The sequence below is a fragment of the Genypterus blacodes genome, unplaced genomic scaffold, assembly GCF_046128005.1.
Source record: "Genypterus blacodes isolate CSIRO-AG114 ecotype Tasmania unplaced genomic scaffold, CSIRO-AGI_Gbla_v1 ptg000030l_1, whole genome shotgun sequence".
NCBI lineage: Eukaryota > Metazoa > Chordata > Actinopteri > Ophidiiformes > Ophidiidae > Genypterus > Genypterus blacodes.
The window spans coordinates 873,480-895,508 of NW_027466843.1; the positions used below are offsets into that span (position 1 = coordinate 873,480).

Here is a 22,029-nt window from a genome sequence, read left to right on the forward strand (position 1 = left end):
GCTCGGCAGTCAGCTAGAACAGGGTGATGTTCTCAGAAACCCTCTGCTCTCTATTTCTCTCCGTCCTTTTTGTCACTCCTTTACCTTGGTCTCAATTTGTTTTGGTATGTTTTTAATCCCCTTTCCTGCCTGTCTTTGTGCCGTAAAAGCGGCATTGTTGCTTGCGAAAACAGGCCAGGAGAGTAGAAGTAGGTCAGTGAGGAGGATGGGGAGGGGGAGGGAGTGAGAGAGGCTATTCAGAGTGAGGGTCGAGAGACAAAAACAGAGAGAGGGGTGGGGGGTGGGGGGGTGGGGGGGCAGGAATGAGGTTACGTCACATGCCTCTGCAGTGTAAACTCGAGCAAACCGCTTCTTACAGAAGCTCTCTCTCTCTCTCTCTCTCTCTCTCTCTATCTCTCTCTCTCGCTCTCTCTCTCTCCCTCCCTCTCTCTCTTGTGTGGCTGCGTCAGAGAGCAGGTCAGTTGCATAACAAGTATACACGCACACGCACATACACACGCACACAGTATAGGCTTACATTTCAATCTGTTTTTAGACCTCTTCCACTGCGAGTTAATGACTGAATCTCTTCTGCTTATAGCTGCTAATAGGACACAATTTGTTTTGTAAATTTAGATGAAAAAGTCTGAACATTGACTATTTGAAGTCTATTTACTTTACTTACTTCACTTGATCTGAAGCACAAGTACTGGCAGTGGCTCCAAGCACTGATTATAGCCATGTTATATCATATGTGATATAACATGTTATGTAATCTATGATTTTTTGATCACGGAGTTAAACGACACTCAAACAGTCCCATTGTGACAGATTGACAGGCAGCTCATCTCTATAATCTTCTTTAAATCTGAGATACGGCGGTTATGCTCCTCTTTTGCTCTAATCCAGCCTGCTGTGATGTGAGGAAGTTCATAGAAGCGGGTAGGTCATAGCCAAGTGTGTGTACGTGTGTGTGTGAGCCAGAGAGAGCGGGGAGGGGGGCGGGCGGGCGGGCGCTTATGTAACTGGGGATGCTGCAGCAATGTAGGTCATCAACACTGGGAGAGGCAGAGAAGGGCTACGAAAGTGGTTAGCGTGTTCGGTTCTGTGTCGGCTTGTGTGTGTGTGTGTGTGTGTGTGTGTGTGTGTGTGTGTGTGTGTGTGTGTGTGTGTGTGTGTGTGTATATTTCAGGTTTGACCAGTTTGAGTGAGTTTTTTTTATGCACGCTTACCACAGAAAGTGAAGGTGTACATGATAGATCCTCTGTATTGAACTCATCCTAACTCCAGTATTAGGAGCAGCAGCCTGAGGACACACACACATGTAAACTCCACACAGAGAGGAACGAGAGTTTTACATTTCTGATTTGAACTTGACCCCACGTTGGACTTCTGGAGTCTTTTGTGTTGTTATGACTCAGCAGGGAACACTTAGCAACCCGGAATTCTGTGGATTTGGCTTTGAATGTCACTTTTATTTCAATAAATCTGCTCCTTGTCTTCACTCTGAGTTTCTGCCTTCATTTGAGTCCACATGTTGAAATCCTCGTGTGACAAGATGAGATATTATAAATGACAAACTGGGAGGGAGAAAATCAGGAGGGGGTCGACACAAATGATCCTTCAATCATTAACTTTGAGCACATGAAGTGAATCACATCAGGGTGTGGCCAGGATTTCATCAAATTCGACAAAAACAAGTGTAAAAAAATTCATGAAAACTGTAGCTTTAAAATGTTTATGATGTGTTAATGTCCATTGATGTAAAACTACACAACTTCACCAACCTGATCACTGTGCTGAACTTTTGATGAATTTATAATATACTATTAGAAAATGAATAAGTGATTTAAAATGAATTTGATGTTTAATCTGAGTACCTGATATGTTTCAAATATTAACCAGAGTTGGGCAATGTGAACGATTCTCTAGTTAATGAATAAATAACTCTGGAAGGCAGTTAATTATTAAACACTTGGACGTTGGCTCATTCACATTTTCAAGTAAGATTTGATAAATTACAACAGCGAATGAACTTTACTTTACTTTAGACCTTTTCTTTTATAACTGAATGAACATCTGTTGTTTTCCCCCCATTTTCTGTCTTCAATGCCACAAGTCAACGTTTGTGTTTGAGTGGATTTATCTTTTCTTTTCATGTTGATTCAGTGTTTGCTCAAGGACAAGGATGCTGAGCATTCCTCAACAGAAAGAGCAGAGAAAGATCATTTTCCTTGTAGAAAAGATCCATGGAAGTCATAAGAAAAGGCATTTTGAGACATAAATACAGACAGAAACACCAGATAGCATCACACACATGCAGAGAGAGAGAGAGAGAGAGAGAGAGAGAGAGAGAGAGAGAGAGAGAGAGAGAGAAAGAGAGAGAGAGATGATGTCCAAACCTGTTACATGGTTTCAGGAGCCCAAAATGCTGCTGACAATTTCACAAGGAAACTTCACCTTCTGTTACAAAACCAATCTGACCAAAATCACAGAGGAGAGTCACAATACACCAAAAGCCACAAAACCACAGGAAGAAATGCTACATAATTTACTTCGACAAATGTTTGGAAAGAGAAGTTGGGCTGAGATTTGGTGGAAGCCTGCGAAAAAGAGAGAGACAGAACGAGAGAGAGAGCGAGAGAGAGAGAGAAAGAATGATTCCTCTGTGGAACATGTTTGACTTGTGGCGGTGCAGCAGAGTTATGTTGCCTACCATGACCCACTCCCTACTGCGTCAGCCATACACAACTGCACTAAATAGGTCAGTGTGTGTGGTTGGGGGGGGGTTCCATTTCTACAGAATGTGCAGAATTGATTTGAAGAGCTGCAACTCACACACACACACACATATACAGTGTGGTGTAAAAATAGGACACAAGAAAGTAGTACAGTTTGAAAATAAAAGTAGGCCAACTTCTCTCTCTCTCTCTCTCTCTCTCTCTCTCTCTCTCTCTCTCTCTCTCTCTCTCTCTCTCTCTCTCTCTCTCTCCTCTCCCTCTCTCCCCCTCTCTCTCTCTCTCCCTCTTAGTGTGTGTGTATGAAACGATGATGATGAATCATGTTATGCAATACTGAACCACCCTCAGGCTCCATTGCTAGAAGTTAAACATGTGCCAGATGAGGTTAGTCGTTGCGTGTCAGTGTGTGTGTGTGTGTGTGTGTGTATGTGTGTTTGTCTAAATGTATCAGGGTGTGCCTGTTGACTTGGTGTGGCGCTTCTCTCTCACTCTGTCTCCTGCACCGAGTTAAAAATCAGTCTCTTCTGGTCTTTGAACTGCTTTTGTTCAGAATCAACCAATTATATAAATATCCTCCTTTTCTTTGTCATCATTAAAGGAAAAGGTTAACAATTATTGTGAAGGCACCATGACGAAACAAATGTGAATTAAAAAATAAATAAAGTAAAAAGTAAAAAATAAAGTAAAAATTAAATAAAATTAAATAGAATAGAATAGAATAGAATAGAATAGAATAGAATAGAAAAGAATAGAATTAAATTAAATAAAATTAAATATATATAAGAATAATGTGTTTTTATTGAGACTATTGATGTATGGGAATGTGCCTTGAGCCCATGAATCTGTCCCAGCTGTTGCTTTGTTGCTGACCCTGACCTTTGACCTCTTTGTGAAGACTTGTAAAGGGAGGCAGTGGCTCAGTGGGTAGAGTTTCCACTTGGGAACAGGAGGGTTGCCGGTTCAAGCTTCTGCCGAGGCGCCCCTGAGCAAGGCACCGAACCCTCATTTGCTCCCCCCTCTGCGAAGGGTGGTAATGTAATGTAAGTCGCTTTGGATAAAAGCGTCTGCTAAATGATAGTAATGTAATATGAACAACAGCAATCTCAACTGTATCACATTCCTCACAATGCATAGACTGGCTGAATCAAACAGGGTGTGTCTTCCCCTACATGCAGTTTACACACAGCTGCTGCTGTGTCTCTTCATCAGGTATAATGCAACGTCTGCATTTTCCACTTTATTTGTGATGCAGCAGACAAACCATATGCTGAAGCCATGTTGGTAACCTGCAGCACTGTGGTAGTTTTTAACTGGATTTACCCTTTAGACTAGTCTTAGACACTTACTCCCATCTGTCACTACACAATACAGAGCTGCTACTGTCCTACTGTTCACACACTACCACACACACACCGACCCACAAGGAATTAGAAATGTTTCCATGTGAACAAATCTTTTCCCACTGACCTCCTCCATACTGTGGAGTGTGTGTGTGTGTGTGTGTTTGCATGTGACTGGACACAGACAGAGTCACACAAACTGATTGAATGTCCCCTCACATGCTCACTTTTGACTGTTGGCACGCTTACTTACACTTCTGACATACATGCAAGAAAACTCACACACACACACACACACACACACACACACACTAACTAATCTGATTAGTTGTTGGTGATTACTTGCAGTTGAGTGAACAACGGCAGACCTGCAACTTATATACAGTAGAGGACTGACACACTTAAGTGGAGTTACTGACACACACATGACTTAGATTTAGACTACAACACAAAGGTCCAAATGTGTGACAGTGTGTCACTGCATGAATGTATGTGTCTGTGTGTGTGTGTGTGTGTGTGTGTGTGTGTGTGTGTGTGTGTGTGTGTGTGTGTGTGTGTGTGTGTGCGTGCGTGCGTGCGTGCGTGCGCGCGTGCGCGCGTGCGCACCTGTGGCTGGGGCCAAAACATGCTGAGGCCAAACATGTAGGAATGTTACTTTTTCAAGGTTTTCTTGATTAGCTGAGCGGATCATTTCTCCAATATCCACAGTGTGTGTGTGTGTGTGTGTGCTGAGTAAAAAGTCCAGATTTACAGGCGCTATTGGTGCTGTTATTTACTGAGTATTCTACTGCTGATCCTCCATAAATGATCATTATGAAAATGTAATGTTACCTGTAACTTGTACAGGGTGTCTCATCCTTTCCTCTTGTCAAACATCACATTTTTTTAAGTTGTTTGATCTTAAAAACACATCTTTATTGATGTGAAAAAGTAGACACACACAGACTTATGGAGCAATTTACTGATAAAGATATGTTTGGATAAAGATGAAGCAAAACGTTTATGTTGCATTTTTATCTCCACAACAGAGAATATGAAGAAGAAGATGAAAGTAAATGACTAAATAATTTTCAGTCAAAATTTATCAAACCTTTGTAATAACCATTATGAACATAGACACAGATTTTCTTTGAAATTTTAGAATTAGAGATTACAGCACCACACCATTGATTTCCATTATTTTTCACTTAAACGTCATAATTTGGTTAAAATATAAAAAGCTATTACTATATTATATATATATATATATTATTTGTACAAATCTTTGGTTTCTGGAAAAACAAAAGGCCTCAGTCAGCAAATGTGACAAAAGTGACAAGTCCAAGTCAAGTCTCTGTGAACGTTTGATCTCTTTAAAACATTGAGGTCATTTATTAGGACATTAATATCAAGTAATCAACTGAAGCACAGATGAGTTAACTTGAGCTGTAGAACAAACATGAACACATCCACCACATAATGCAGGCCCACAAATACTACTCAGTCAGGTGTGTTAGTGAAGTTCACCTCAGGAAAAAGACCTAATGGAGCCCTCAGTGTAAATCATTAAGTCTGAATTACCCATGAGGCCCTGGGGCAGACAAGGAGACTGAAGAAAAACAAGTAATGGATAAAACAGCTCTGCTCTCTGCAAACAAAAGGGATTGATTTTCTTCTGTTTCTGTAAACATAAAATGTCACGCATGCACACATACACACACACACACACACACATACATCCTTTAATGTAATTGTAAGTGGTCAGAGAGGGGAACATGTGACTTGAAGCTCACATGAGGTAAACAGCCAGACAAAGTGTCACTGCAACATCCTTAGGTAGTGAACAGTAAAATCTAATACATCCACACACACACACACACACACACACACACACACACACACACACACACACACACAGTAAGAAGGCTGTAGTTGGTAAACCCTAACAAAGGCTTTGAGTTTATTTACATGTAAACAGTTGAGGTGGGATTATGAAGAAGTTACAAGGAAGGGAGAGAAGGAAAAGAGAAACATAAAGGGAAGCAGAGGACAATGCATCATAGGAAACATGTATTGTTTAGTTACACAAACACCACAAACACACACACAATAAGCATGGAGGCTGTAAAGAGTGTTTGAGTGTGAGAAGACGGGTGTGGGCTTCCAAGTGCAAACAACGGAACTGGCTACAGCAGGCCAGACAGGTCATAACCTCCCAGTAACAAACACACACACACACACACACACACACACACACACACAGAACTATGTCACTGTGGGCAGTGGGCATTTCACTTGCTACAGCAGGCAAAGAACAGGTTCCATTTAGTTCTACCCGTCAGCGCGCACAGATTCCGACACACATAAATGGAATGCGGCCATTATGAAATGCTATGAGTCACATGTGTGTGAGTGTGTGATCTATGTGTGTCATGTGTGTGCCTACCACTGCTTCAAATCTAAAAGAGCACCGGCGTCATGGAGCCACACTTATGGGGTGTCAAACAATGCGTTAGTCAAGAGTTCAAATGATAGTGTGTGTATGTGTGTGTGTGCATTTCACCAGTCCACTTTTCCCCTTAAGAGTCAAATTGTGTCTGCATACATTGCATCCACACAGACTGTAGTTTGAAATGTGTTTATAATCGTCACTTTCTACATCATGACAGTTTGTTCCATGTAATCCCTACACTAGTTTCAGATCAAAGTCTTCTCTCAAGGATTTTGGATCATTTGCCAAATCCACTGAGCTACAGACTCATGTAGGTTTAAAAAACAGATTGAATCCACACATGATGCCTATAATGTATGTGTAATTATGTTTTGATGGAAGATATTGAAACCATTTCTACTTTTATGTTCCCGTCATAGAACTTGAACCCATTCGGTCTCAGCAGCTGAACTAGACAAAACATATGGCGCCACCTAGCGGCCAGACACAACCACACACATTATCCACACACAGCTATACAACATACTCACTTCATATGACAGAATATAAATAAATAAAAATGTAATAGTCTCATCAGGAGTCTCATCAGTTGAAAACACAATAGTACATAGCTTTTGCGGTAATTAGGCTTTATTAGTGAACATATGAAAATGTCACAAACAGGGAGTGATATCATTACAAGTGCTTAGATGAAGCTTAAATTAGATAAAATAAAGCATCTGTTGAAATAAAATAACTTAACTATACAATTTAAAATATATTTATATATATTTATAATGTCTCTATGTAATATTTAGATATGACAGCATCACTCACATGTCAACACCATTCAGTAAAGTGAAGAAATATGAGACGACCAACTGTGCAGTCCACAGTCAGACAGACTGACAGACAGACAGGTGTTTGCAGCAGTATAGTCTGTCCTCTACTCATTCACGCATCCTCTCACTATCACTTTTACATTAAAACTGAACAGCATGATGCAAATTCCTGCACAAAACTCAGCAGTCTGTTCCCCTGTGTGCTCTCATAAACCCAGAAGCAGGGATGTGACCCCGAGTGGTTAAGTGTGAATTATTAATCATATATAAATAATCAAATTTGTTTGACTTTACAGTTAAGCCCATTCCCTGAGACCTCTCTTGAGTTTAAGGCAGGATGTTACATCACTAATTATCATCACTGTTAAATCAAATACACATACTGGGGCAGTTCATTTTCACATGCAGCAGCTTTCTCTCTCCCTCATCACAGCACCATGAGAGCCAGTTATACTCCACTTGTGTCAGGAGGCCTGTTTGACTCTCGTTAAGTTGCCCTGGCTCTAGATTGCAGTGCTGGGCGGCTGCTCCTGAAACATTACAGCAAAGCGCAACTCCCTTCATACTGGCTAATCAGCCCATCAAAAGTCAAATTTATTGGTCACTAGTCAACAATATAATGTTTCTTTCCTGTAGAGGGCGCTGTGCTGACCCTGTGCTGTGCTGATGGCTCAAGGGAACTGACCCTTGAGACACTGCAACGGTTTGACGATTTCACCAACTCTTGAAACCAAAGAACAAAAATGCCACGAAAGTAACTCCAAGAACTGGCTTTGGTCAGTTAACTAGTGGAGTTTGGCAACAACAGGAAGTGACCTTTGTGATGTCATAGTAGTCCGTCTCTCAGACTGAGCACAGGGCCGTCGCCAGGAACAATGAACTGAATTTGATGGACAGAATTGTTGGAATCCCCCCTCAAATCCCCTGATATAAACATCACAGTCTTGCTCACACACACACACACACACACACACACACAATCAAGCTTAACAGGACAAACAAAGGAAGCAGCAAGCACAACACAAACAGTAACACATCATTTCACCACAGTGACACACACACACACAAACTAAAGGCAGATAGTTGAAATGCATAAAACAATTATAGATTATAAAATGTATACATTCAAATATTTACATCTTACATGGCAAACAACTGCTTACTGCATTGAGGTGACAGGATGAAAAGATGTTTTGTTACACCTATATGGTATAAAGGCAAGACAATGAGCTGAATGCTTGATGATTCTGTTCTCCCTCCTCTTCCTCAGACAGTACTGCAGACTGCAGCTTTGGAGGAACTGCATTGTTATCTAATGTGCCAGGTATAAAGGAAAGAAAACGGCTCAGTAAATAGCCATTTTTCACATTTGCAAACTGTCCACCTCCCCTGAGCTTCACTGCTCAGACGCACACATACATCATGTTTATGACCTGCACACACACAATACCACGCGCTGACTTCTCCTGCTTTTTGCATCCACACACACACACACACACACACACACACACACACACACGCACACACACACACACACACACAGTAGCTGCAGTCACAGGTGTGGATTCACATCCATGATGCTGAACCCACAATGTAATACGCAACATGTAATGCCGCTTTGTTCATCTACACAACAAAAACAAAAGCCCTTGGAAAATGTGGTTCATTTATCAACGATATGACTTAAATTAATTGGTAACAACATGAAAATACAAAAGTCCATATTTCTCTCCGTTTCTTCTTGGCAAGCCTGTGGCACATACAAGGACATTTCTTCATTCTGCTCTCTTTTTGTGTCTGAAATGATTCTTGGCGGAACACATTTCAGTGCTGCTTCGGATGAAAACGCTCCCAAGTCATTTTTTTCAGTCAAAGGCGTTTCTCACTGGCGGAGCCTCTCGTATCTGCAGCACAGTGACAAACTGGGGGCACTGAGCAGATATGAAGAGCCACAGATCAGTTGGTGGGCCGCTGTTCCAGATGAGCAGCTCCCCTGCGTTCTTCTAGATCTATGTGGGCCATTCAGCCCCCAACAGATGCTTTCACTTGGCGTGGCGGCTCTTGGGTTGAGGCCCCGGGCTGGACGAGGAGCCAAATGGTCTCCTGTGGCCCCTCCAGCGGTGGCGCAGGACAAAGTCATAGTTGTCGGTGGTGCACATGGCATAAAAGGCGTTGGCTTTGTCAGGGATTTGTAGCTCTGCGGCAGGAAAGAGGAATGAAGCCATAAAGTTTTATTTCCTTTTTGTACTAACAATCTGTTAAACCTGCCTCATCTACTCAGGTTAGTGCAGTCAGTGTTGTCGCATTTCGAGAAAGACTGCAAGGGGTTTGGCAGAGTGAGTACAAAACATTCACGTCCCAGAAAAACAAGAGGTTTGAATCATCTGACAAAATCTGAATGATGAGGACATGGGATGCCTTAAAGCTGCAGAGTGTTATGGTTCATTTAAGGCACAGCCAGATAAGTGAATTAAGTTTCCTCTCAGATCTTAGAGAGAACCACAATTTGGTTATTTTTATATTGTTGGAACCAATTTTGCACGGTCCAGGGAGGAATCCATTATATTTTGGCCCAGGTCTGGATCCTCGGCTAAATCAAGCCACTCAGACTGCAGTATAAAGGACTGCCAGGTTGTAACCGTCTACACACATTAAAGAGGGAACTTGATATGCATTTTGGGCCTGGACCATCACCAAGATCAGGTTTTGGCACTGATAAGTAGGAGTCAAACAAAGACAATCAAAAAACTAAACCTCAACTTCAAGCATCTTAACTTGTATCTGGATATCAGAGCACTAATTGGGAAAGACTTGTATGTAGTAAAGTGGCCTGAGCAGCTTCCTGTTAACCTGCGCTGGGAAAAGGCGAGCATGTTGGATGGGATGCTTCAGGAGGAGATTATTCACCTTTTCCATTGTTGAGCAGCTGGCTGAGGGTGAACTCGTGGCAGCTCACACCCTCCATGTGGTGTTTTTCCAGAGCTCTCTGAATCACCTGAGGCGTGTGGTCCTGGCTGGTCAGCTGGGGACAAACAGGCAGGAGGAGAGGTCAACAAGATTTCTGCTTATGCTTAGCAGTATGTCTTGGTTCCATTCTGTTTGGCGTCAAGACAGTCCATCATGAAGCAACACAAACAACAAACTCTTCCAAAGAGCTGTAAGTAACTCATGACCTCCGCTCGACCTACCAGGATGCTCTTGTAGACGTTTCCATCCCTGCCACACTCCACGCTGACCCTGACGATGCACGAGTCGGCCACCTGCTTGTTGTAGACGGGCATGGAAGACGAAGAATCGGGGCTCATTACCAATGAGAGCGAGCTGAGGTCCGGATGGGAGGAGCTACAGGAGGAGCCGCCGAGACTCGGAGAGGACGAGGACATGGAGGCGGAGGAGAAGTCCTCTGCCACGTTATGAAGAGAGCCTGAGAGGGACTGAGGGAGAAGTGGGAAAGGAGATTGAAACGTCAACTTGACTACTCCTCTACTGGCACAGTATCTGACTAATGTATGCAGGGTTACACTGTGATTACATCCATAATTACATCATCACACACAGCAGATGTAAAGCTGCTAAAAGGAAAACAAATGCTCGGCTGAAAAGAATCTGTGTATGTCTATATGTCAGCAAATACAAAATGAAGTCAGCTGTTGTTGATGTATTGAACATAGTTTCTTCTATTTCTGCAAAAAATCCATCATACAGTCTGTTGTTTGTGTATAAGCACACAGATTAGTGAGAGTTTGTGTGGTCACCTTGAGTTTGAATCTGAGGGGGGAGGGCTGAGGCATGGAGAGATCCTCCATCTCTGAGCTGCTGGAGCCGGAAGACGACACACTAATCTGGTCGGCGTGTGTCTTCCTCAGGTTGCTGTCGCAGGCCGGGCGTAAGCTGCACACACATGTGGTTTACAGATGAGAACTAAATTCTGACTAACATTAGTGCCACCAAGTGTGCATAACACTGCTCTCCAGCGCCTCTAGTGGTCAAACACTCTACAGGGGTCACTTCAGTCATAATGGTCCAACTATGTTACAGGCCGGTGCTGCTCTTCCAGACTTACGATGCAAGCTTCTTAGCCAGCAGGCGGTGGCTCCATGGGTTGGGAGAGCTGGGGCAGGGGTCAATGGGGGGCTCCAGCTCGCGGGACAGCTCATAGCTGGAGGAGGCAGAGGAAATATGGTTGCTGGCTTCCATTTGAAGTTTCATCTATCCCACTCGATTGTCACCGTGTTGTATTGCTATGGTGTCAGTGCATGTCTCACCTCTCCTGGTCTGTGAGGAGTGTGTGTGCTTGTAGCCAGGCAGTGACATGGGGGTTGACCGGAAGGCTGTACTGGGAACACGACGCCTGAAGCTGCTGGATCTGGGAAAGAATCTCAAATTCCTGGAACGCAGAGAAAAAAACAAAACACCAAAACATCACAAAATAACCCACGGATCAGGAATGGTTATTATTTAAAGCACCACTAGGAGGCGACACCTACCCGTCTGCGCTTCTCAAAGTTGATGAGTCCACCCTATGGAAACAGCCAAAGAATGAAGAAGTGTCATGCGGCGTCGCTTATCTACTTGAGTGATTAAGTGAAGAGGAAGAACTAGTAAAATGAATGTTGTGATGTGTGTGTTTACCTCCACAGTGTCAGTCAGCGCTGTGTCCAGCATGGTGAGGACAGTCAGGTAAGTACCCAGATACGGCACAACTCCACCAGCGAGGCCCTGAGACCATGAGAACAACACCAAATCAGGTTTGTTTACAAAATCACAAGAGGGTGGAACCGTCTGGTCAAAGTATTAAAAGAGATTTTAGGCTGATTTAATGTTAAGTCAGTGAAAATAACAAAACAAAGCCAAACTACACAGACGAATACACACTAGTGAAGAATGGCTCTTAGTGTTTAAATAGACTGAATGCAGGGATATAAAACATTTGCCGCAAACACACCCAAAGTAAACTATCAAACTGTGGGAATCATTTTACATTCTTCCCAACATAAGAGAAAATATTCAGTCATGTGATCTTACGTCAGATTTTCCATTAGACGAGGAAAGAGGGGGAACTGGAAACTTGACGTCTATTTTGGGAACGTATGTCGGCTTTCATTTTAGCGCCGACTCCTGAAAAGTTTAACTGCATTTGTCTTTTAGGGAAGTGGAATTGATGATCCAGGCAGAGAAACGGTAGCGCTCGCCTTTTTCTATTTGGACTGGCTGGCACTTTGAGCGTTTGAGGTTGCAAAATGAGGAACCAAGTCATCATTTAAGTTTCGGAGGTCAATCTTACCGCCTGTTGTTGTCTGGGCCGTGAGCAGAGAGGAGATGATTTGGAATCTGGGTCCTCTGACTGACTCCCGCCGTCCTGCAGCAAATAAACAAAAAGCACATCAGCTGGTTCACACAAACTCTCAGAAACACGACCAGCAATAATCCCATTTACCCGGATAATGACAAATATAGCAACAAAACCAGATTTGCCCTTATACTTCTATATAAAAGGTACCGGAGTGGATTCTGTGGCTATTTTCATCTTAATTGCATTGTTCTTAATGGATTGAATATTGATTGAATCTTGGTTGCCGGGGCGACAGCTTTTGAGCCCAGCCCTCGTCTCTATGTTGATGCCAGTTCTTGGTGCCGGGTAACAACAAAAGTGGTTTTGTTGCATCGTTGATGTATGTGTTGATCCCATCCTGACAGCGTTTCTGGGTGTGGAGAGTGTATCTACGTCACCGAGCCCGTGACAAAAATGCTCCGACACATGCTCACACCCAGTCAAACCTCATTGTTTCACCTACACGAGAACAATGTGTGAACAATATTAAGTATGCGCTGAATAAAATGAATAAAAGAATCTCAGTGGCAGCAGCGCACACCTAACCACCTTTATTTATACTTCTATCTGTTTGTATTGGCCGCCAACAATGGCCTTTTACTTCTTATGTAAAAACCGGTTGGCTCAATGATATCGGGCATATCGCTAAGTAAACACTCTTATCAATAATTTTCCGCAGAGAACAGCTCTCAGGACAAAGGAGAGAAAGAAGCACGCAAACGGTAAAGAACATTCACTTCAGTCGTGTGATTACGGAAAACTGGCACAAGACTCTTAAAGGACAGACGCTAACATTAAACGTTACAGACCGTATGTTTCTGTTCAGATCAAAGTTGAACCGAAACAGTCTTTTGACGTACTGCACAGAGTATAACTTGTACAGGTAGAAAATGAATGCACAGCTAGATGATCTGATGGACAGCAAGCTGACAGACATTTAGCAGGGTCCAAAGTTCACAACAGGCAGTTACCTCCACAAGGATCTCTCTGCTGGCAAGCACGCAGTTCTCATCTGGGAAAGTCTCACAGAGTTGATCAAAGCTGGACGCCGATTCCCTGAAATGAAACACATCCAGCTTAGAAAGACTGTTTTGTTTTTATAATAGAGTTTATGTTCACCGTAAATCCGAGTTCAGTGCACGCTCAATAATGACAACTAATTCATTATGGATACAACATTCTGTATCTCTTCTTTATTCAATCTCATTCTCTTTGAAGTCAGTACGATTATAACTAGTATTTCTATAGTTGCTGTCACGTCCGATTTCTGTGTGTAAGTTGTCCTCTGACCTGCTGACGGCCGCCCAGGTCTTCTTGAGGCGATAGACAGCGTTGGACTGCAGCGCTGAGAGGACGGCCCTCAGAGAGGAGAAGTTCTTCAGCCGTCTGCACTCCTACGGACACAACAGCGGGTCAGAACAGGCTCAGGTGAAAATGTATAGCACTCAATTCAAAAGTACTCGTGCCGTTTCACATCTCATTCATTTCCTTCTTGGTCCTTACCTGTGCGATGGCTATCCACCTCTCGATGATGCGCGCTCTCTGGGCAGGACGATTGTGCGCCGGGCGGGGCGAGTTGGGGGCAGTGGACGGGTAAAGGAAGAACGGGGAGGAGTCAGGGGACGAGATGGGAGAGGAGGTGGAAGGGCTGGGTGAAGCCGGGCACAGGAGCGAAGTGATGACCCGATTGGTGACGGCGTTGAACTGGGAAATGGTGGCTCGGACGGTGGGGGCCATGTTTCCGTTTTCTTTCTTGTCTCGCTGCGACCAGACGCAACCCAGGCAGTGAAAAGGCACGACTCTGACAAACAGCTCCTGCGGGAAGAAGAGGCAGAGAGGAAGATGAGTGATTTGGCAGCACGGGAATAGGAGAATCAGCTTTGAGATTTTTGTGAATGTCACCTACAGCGTCTAATCTGGTTAACTGCTTTGCCACTTCTATCACAGGGAAATTCAAAAAGCTGCATTTGTCTTCTTCCTTATCGGTCGTCTCTCCTCTGTCCTCCTGCGCTCCGTGTTCCTGCTGCATAGATTCATCATTCTGCTCTGATGCAGACTGGTTGCAATCTATCAAATGACAAATAAACCAGGCCACTCACATTATAGAACACTGCTTCATTCATACGAGAGCAAACAAGAGCTTGAATTCTTTGCTTTCACCACCATAACAACAGGTCAACATAACCAGTTATGCACATTACATTACATCAGGTCGAGACAGAGCGGAAAGACAGGATAAGTGGGAGAGCGGACGGCATTCAACAAAGTTCCCTTCCAAGCCATTAATGACACTGATCTTCAGATGTCTTGTCCTCTAACCTTGTTCCTGGAGCTTCTTGAGCAGAGACTCTGCGGTGTGAGCCAGGCGCCTGAAACAGAGCCTGTGCCGCAAGTGGACGCACAACAGCTGGAGGGCCGGGAGCTGAGGAGCCTCGTAGAAATCTTCACTGTACTCCTCCAACCACATTCTGATCACACGGTGTAAGGGACTGAGGGGGGTGGCACAAGGCATATACACATTAATCAACCATAGTTTTGTGGGGCAAGTTTAAGAAAACAACATACTTTTCTAGTGACTGTTGCATATCAACCTTTTGTTAAAGTGACTGCACTCACCTCCGTATGCAGATAGTCTTATCCAGGTTGGAGATTGAGTCCTCTCTGTGGACAGGGATAAGCAGAAACATCTATCAACTGAACGCTGAAAACAAAGAAAGATCCACAGGGAGGGACGGCATAAGGACAGAGTCTGTCCTGTAAACAGGAAGGTCACAGGGTCAATCCTCCATGTACCCGCCGTCCTGTGGAAATGTCCTTCTATAGGACAACCCTGACGCCCCACTGACTACAGAGGCCGTGTGACCGTGCTGCAGAGCATGCTGGGTAAACAAACTCATTTCTCCCTCAGGAGTGAATGAAAGCATCATAAAAACATACACAAATCTATTATATAACTAAAGCATATTGCGCAGATGTTTGAATTTATCAGACACAGTTGCATTTACAGTAAGTTGCCATATCATCAATATGAGGTTGAGAATGATATACTGACCAATAAGCATAACTAATAAAGTCTTTATCAAGTGAGATGTGTTTTACAAGATGATGACAGCACCAATAAATGTTGTATCCTGTTCAAAATCCTGTAAGCCAGAGGAGGAAAACACACTTCCCAGGCTGTCCGGAGGATGACGCCACTAAAAGCTCGCAGGACATCTGTTGTCACCAGCAGCACAGAAATGAGGGTGTGTGTTTGACGAATAACATATCAACTTTACAGCACTAATGACCACAGGTTTACACAGGCGGCCATCTGCAAGCCAGAGCAGCAAACGTGGGCTCAGACAAGATTCAACCCCCCCCCCCCCCCCCCCCCACTCCCCACCCCCGACGCTTCACAGGTCAAGCAGGTAGAGCGAAAGGATGTTAACCAAACAAACAAAGAAAGTTCAATCCTCAATCATTTAGAGCATTCAGTTTGTGTTCACAGTGCGGCAGAACTGCTGCTATTCAGTTGTCAAGACACTCTGCAGGTGCCACAGATCAGTCACTCACTCGTCACTGATGAAAAATCTAGTCAGGGTGTGTAGAGCTCAATACGGCTCTCCTGGTATGGAACATACCCAATGACTGTTTTTTGTTCGCTCACAATACCTGTCATAGAAACTAGCTCAGAGTCAGTCAATATCAAGTTGCTGTATAAAATAACTCAAGATACGCAACAGCTACACACGTTTTGTATTGTTAAAGTCAGATGAGCCAAACGCTGCAGGGCAAAATCTTGTACCATGCGTGTCACAGCTAACTGGGTTATCAGATGCTGAGATTACAAAGCCATATGACAACATAACCCACAGGCCTGAAGATAGGCAGCCAACTTTACTCAAGATAAGGAAAAGTGTCTTTGGGAATTCAGGCCAAGGACTCAAACCATGTTCACGTCAGTAAAGTAGCGTTCTACGTGTCTGGGTCTCAGTGTGTGCAGTGTGGATGCTCCCTCACCTCTGGAATAGCAGCTCTATGAGGGTGCTGGTGGAGGTGAAGGCCTTGTAGGTGGAGAAGAAGGCTCGGATGAAGTCGGGCTCCTGGTGCTCGGGGTCCAACAGGTGGGTGACCAGTCGCTCCAGGGTGCCGGCCTTCAGCCTGCGCACCTTCACCGTGTGGTACTGGACGAAGCTCAAGGCTGGAGGCGGTACCTCTGCCGGGTCGGGGCTGGGGTTGACGGGCTCCCTGTGGAGTGTGATGCCAAACACGGCGCCGTCCTCCACCTCCTCCCCCCACTCCTGCACCGGATCCTGCGGAGGAAACAGTGCAATGTCAACCAGATAAAAAGGCTGATTCACTGATTGACAAACTTTGTAATTTCTGTTCGCCATGGCAACGGGTGGTAACTGTTTGAACTTGGATTGAATATCAGATATCCAGTTTACATAAACCTTTTGTATGTCACTGTACAGCAAAGACACTTACAGTATATTTTTAAATGATTTGATGAAGGAGAAATGAGCTTCTTCCATATAACGCTGTATAACTTCATTACTCCATCAGCCTCAGACAAACGTAATAAACATTTGCACCGAGTCACTTGAATATGTCAATAAGCCTCATTCTTTGGATTCTGCCTGTGACCCGGCCTTGACCTCTGACGCAGACAGACACCTGGTGATCACACTGATGATGAGAGCCAGGAGCTCGCTCTGCTATGTTTGTTTACGTCCACACAGTCATGTCTTCTGTTCACCTCATAATGACAGGTCCTGCTTTCACTCACACAAATAAATATGTTCAGATGTGATAAAGTTGCCATTAATGATAGTGTGTCGTGAATTTGCACAGGACCCAGACAGATGTAGGGATTCCCAAGTAAAGCTGACCCACCAAGCTGAGCCTGACAGACAAGTAGGTGACTTCCTGTTTAAACTGGAATAAGCAGCTGTGACTGATTCAACACAAAATAAATATAGGAGCAGACTTTTGTTCTGATGCCACATGACAGCAGAGACAGACAAAAACAGTCAAGTAGGGCAACATTATCAATGTGTCTGTGTGGGGAGGACAGAAGAGGGAGAGCGAGAGAGTGGAGAAGTTGGTAACAGAGAAGAGAAACAGAAAGGAAGACAAGGAGAGCAGAAAACGTCATTCGTGCGACATTAAAAAAAATAGACAGAATGAATATTAATTAATCCTACCATCGATAATTGCCATTTTCCCATGTTTGTCATCCGCTTCAGGTGGACTCTCTCCCCCAAACAAGCCTAAATCTTTAGCCGCGTTATCCGAAACGTTAGTCCTGTACGAACTTTATCAGGCAGTTTCATTCTATCACATGGACTTAAATAAAACCCCCAACAAATAAGATTTATCTCCGGACCCGAAGGACAGCGGAGGCGGCGGCGGCAGAGGGACTAGTGAAGGACTAGTGAGTGAGATGGAGGGAGGAGGGATGATGTGCTGCACGGGCGGGGCCAAAGGAGCAGGTGTGGGCGTGGCTTCCAATGCTGTCCAATAGGAATATGTTGTGTTTATCTAAAAATAAAACAATTACAAAGACACTTCATGTTCTTATGTAAATGATGTGTTAACTGTGTGTGCTTGATTCAAGATTTGTGTCATTATAAAATACACGTTTTCTTCAAGGGGGTGAAAAAAATAGTTATCACAGTAAGAAGGTTAAGATGTACCACAGCAATTTCCTTAATAAATATGAATCCACTGTGACGCAGTAAATGAGTCACAGAGACATTTATAACTGACCCACATACTTATAATGTCCCATTCCACATTGATCTGTCATGCAAAGTAGTCACAACTTCCACTATGAATGTTCAATTAAAGGCTTTGGGCATTGGTGTTAGTATCAAAAACACTGGTGATCTCCCGTGTCTATCTGACTACCTCAGTATGTTCACACAGTACACCTTCACATGACTTATACAGCAGGCCATGAAATGCTGTGAAGGAGTTTTGGTCGTTATCTTACTTACTAACTATGATAACAAAAAGCAGACTTGAGATCTGAAACTTTCATACAAAATAGGCAAAGTGCTTCTTGGTAGTTGATGCCTGAGCTTGCAAAGCACCACTGTCATACATGGGATAAGATTCATGATAAATATTGCTATCAGACACTAATGGATCATGTTTTCCAATCAGTCCTCCATGGAATTTTGTGATTTTTTATGATCAAAAATCACTGATTTTGCTGAGGCAATTTCCTGAATTTGAGGCACTTTTTAATTATATTCTTAAAGCTAAAATACATCTGAATTTGCTCAAAAGGTTGGAGGGACTGTCCAAATGGTTTTGTGCACCTTGATGTAATTTGAATTAAATCAATGAAAGACAAGGCATAGCGACACCTGGTGGTAGGAATATAAAGAAGTTGATTGAGTTCTCCAGCCAGTTCAGATCTAGCATCTTTCAACATTCTCTTCACATAATCTTTGGACTCTCAAAGCACATTTCATAACAATTATAAAAGCTATAAAGCTCTGAGTGATACATCAACTGACAGATATAAAATACAAGTGAGCAACAAATGAGCAAAAGATTTCACTCCGACATCAAACGACACCAAAAGCCTGGAGCAGGTAGTGTTCAGTCATTTCACCGTGACAATGCATAAAGAATCCAGTCGGGACAGTTTTTCCTCCACGGCCTCCATCTTAAGTTCCTGTCAGGGGTGTGGTGGAAACAAACCACATACCTTGAAAGATAACCTCAACTTGTGACTGCATTAAAACCCGAGATCAAGAAAACGTTGAGTAGCAGCTAAAAGACCAGTTTTAACTTTGTAGAGGAAACAAAAACCGCTGTGACAAACTAGACGCGTCACGTGTTTCATAGTTTTGATGACATGACAAAATGGGTACACAGATCCTCCAATCCCAATCTTCCCTTCTTTCTATGCAGCAAGGGAAGAATGAGCTACTTTGTTTGTCTAATGAGTGTGTGTGTCTCTAAACTAATAGACTGGCGGTATTCATCTCTTTGGTTTTTGTCCCCATCACTCAGTTAATCTGTGCAGAGTGAACAAAAGCACAGAGATGGCACCAGGAAAGAGCTTAATTAAAAATCTTTACACACGAACGGATAAATAGGCGATGAGGCAGTCGGCAAACAAGGGGAAACAAAAGCAGTTTTCTCATCTATGACTCATATGTACAAACCACAATGGTGATCGGGAAATAAACGGGAGGAATGACACGTGCACATACATGGTACATTCCCAAAAATAAACTTCCTCCTCAATGGCAGTAAACCGTTCCTCTGCCCTGCGGTTTCAAGTGAAAAATGCAAGACGAATAAAGAAGCTCTCACACAAACAGCCAATCTAATACAGTAAGTATATTTTAGCCGCGTCTCCCCCAGAGACACAACATGGTATCACGACAACAGCAGTTAACAATCCTTTATAATTGACCAACACATGACTCACAGGTACCAATGTGTCACATGATCCCTGTTAAGTTATTATAATTCTAGTTTAACAAGAGTGAAATAGGATTAACACTTGAATAAACACATACATTGTAATTTGAGATACTTAAACAGAACTCTCTATCCCAGTACTACTATAGTGTATGTGTACATTACTATTATGAAGGACTGACACCAATCTAATACAACTATATTTGAATTCTATTCAAAAGGATATAAATGAACACTAGAGTTTGATTTAGGTAAACTAGAAACCATTACTAGCTTATCTGTTCTTCATTGAGGACACATTAACTTTGACAAATCTGCATGGGCTGTATGTAGTAACTCTAAACTTATTTTAAATCATTTAGCCATTTTACCAAAACTCTGGTACAGAGATCCGTAATGAAAATCTCTAATAATACAGTATATAGTCTCATACCAAAAGTTGAAATCACATCAATTCAAACAGACCTGAGATATTTAATTGTGTCTAATGATGAAGGGAGCAGCTTTAAATCAGATTGGACAATTACACTGCACAGGACCAGAACAAATCATTACCATCATTATCAATTCATTTGGATTATCTTTAAATGAATGGATGTATGTACAAAATGGCACAAAGATCCATTACATTTCACAAAGTACAGAAAGGAAGCGAATCTTGAAGCTCTACAGTTGTCGTTGATTCATTTAGTGCCAAATGAGGAATGTGCTTCTTCTTTCAACTACTTTCCCATTGATCTGAACTGCCTCCCATACACACTAACCTGCTTTTAGGGAGCCTGAAACAGCTAAGTTGTAACTCACCTCATATGGTTCATCCAGCAGCTGGAAGCTTCTCAGCCAAACTCCAGGCTCTGTGTCCATGTGGACGTCCACATGTTTGAGCCGCCTGAACAGCTTCTTCATCCTGACCATCCTAGACCTCAAGCAACGGGACTCCCGTCCAACGCCACTTCCACACACACGCAGAATGGACCTCATCTGCCACAGGGCGTCACACTGCAGAAGGTTCACCCCTCAGATCTGTGCCATGGTTGCTATGGTTGGCAGAAGGGAGAAGACAGTGTGAAAACAATGTTTGAGGTCTGACTCTCTCTCTGATCGTTGAATTTGAGCACAGAGTACTAGATGACTGGGCTTTAATGTTTCAGCATAATTCACGTCATTAGGAGAGGAATTACACTGATGACGTAAATGATCTTAATCTGATGAATTTACAACAGAACAAAAAGGCCAGAGGGAAATTCCTTCACTGATAAGGCAATGACAAAAGAGTCCCACTCCTCTGGAGGGGTTAGCTACAGACAACGTCATTTATAGATAAAATAGTTTGATTCCTTAATGGTAGCCTGTTAAACTCATTTATCAAGAAAAGATGCCAAATAATTGTTGGTTACAACTTTAAAAATGTTGTCATTTGCTTGATTTGCTTTTGCCATTTTCAACATTTCATAGACTCAACAGTTATTTTATCAAACGAGCAAAAGAGTCATTAGTTTCGCCCCTCAAAATCTGTGTTGCCCTGAGAGCAATAAATCAACGTGAACTATTTGAATGCCTTAACATCTTAGATTATATTTCACACTAGACACATTTTTTGAAGATAATAGAAAAACCTGTGATGGAACATTCTTTGCAAAATGTAAAATAGCATTAAAAACGTTTGTATGGGGACAAAATGTAAATATACAATACATGTGTGTGTTTAAATATACAATACATAGAAATGTTTCTGCTCAAATCTAATGAATATTTCACAATTAATTAACATAAAATGTAAAAAAAATAATCACTCAACCATGCTGTTGTTGTTGTTGTCCTTGCATCTCATGAGTCCAGATGGAGACCATGTCTGAAGCCGGGCACGTCCCGAGTACAACCTGAATATACCACAGGACAGAGACAGTGTGAACCACGGGTATGAACACACTCCGGTATGTGTCTCTGAGGAATG

General features: G+C 42.9%; 1 protein-coding gene across 2 annotated transcripts; it reads right to left on the reverse strand.

Moving 5' to 3' along the window:
- Nucleotides 1-9,188: 9,188 nt before the first annotated feature.
- On the reverse strand, nt 9,189-22,029 carry rgl3a (ral guanine nucleotide dissociation stimulator-like 3a). 2 transcript variants are annotated; one of them, XM_076145283.1, is made up of 18 exons: nt 21,874-22,029; nt 20,880-21,112; nt 16,647-16,939; nt 15,261-15,305; nt 14,964-15,133; nt 14,551-14,711; nt 14,148-14,459; nt 13,935-14,038; nt 13,616-13,700; nt 12,597-12,671; nt 11,945-12,031; nt 11,800-11,832; nt 11,578-11,699; nt 11,376-11,471; nt 11,068-11,203; nt 10,501-10,746; nt 10,220-10,334; nt 9,189-9,509 (listed from the first exon to the last, which is right to left on the reverse strand). In XM_076145283.1, the coding sequence occupies exons 2-18, from the start codon at nt 21,054-21,056 to the stop codon at nt 9,355-9,357; spliced, it is 2,412 nt and encodes an 803-aa protein (XP_076001398.1). In that variant the 5' UTR covers nt 21,057-21,112; nt 21,874-22,029; the 3' UTR covers nt 9,189-9,354. The 2 variants fall into 2 exon arrangements, with proteins under 2 accessions (XP_076001398.1, XP_076001399.1); XM_076145284.1 differs by lacking the exons at nt 20,880-21,112; nt 21,874-22,029 and adding an exon at nt 17,834-18,073.

Bases quoted from the DNA above. Each gene is read 5' to 3' on its own strand.
- rgl3a (XM_076145283.1), bottom strand. From the start codon at position 21,056: ATGAGGTCCATTCTGCGTGTGTGTGGAAGTGGCGTTGGACGGGAGTCC. The intron at 15,306-16,646 runs GTGAGGGAGCAT...CCCTGTCCACAG, and splicing joins ATAGAGCTGCTATTCCAGAG to AGAGGACTCAATCTCCAACC. The intron at 15,134-15,260 runs GTGAGTGCAGTC...CACCCCCCTCAG, and splicing joins AAGACTATCTGCATACGGAG to TCCCTTACACCGTGTGATCA.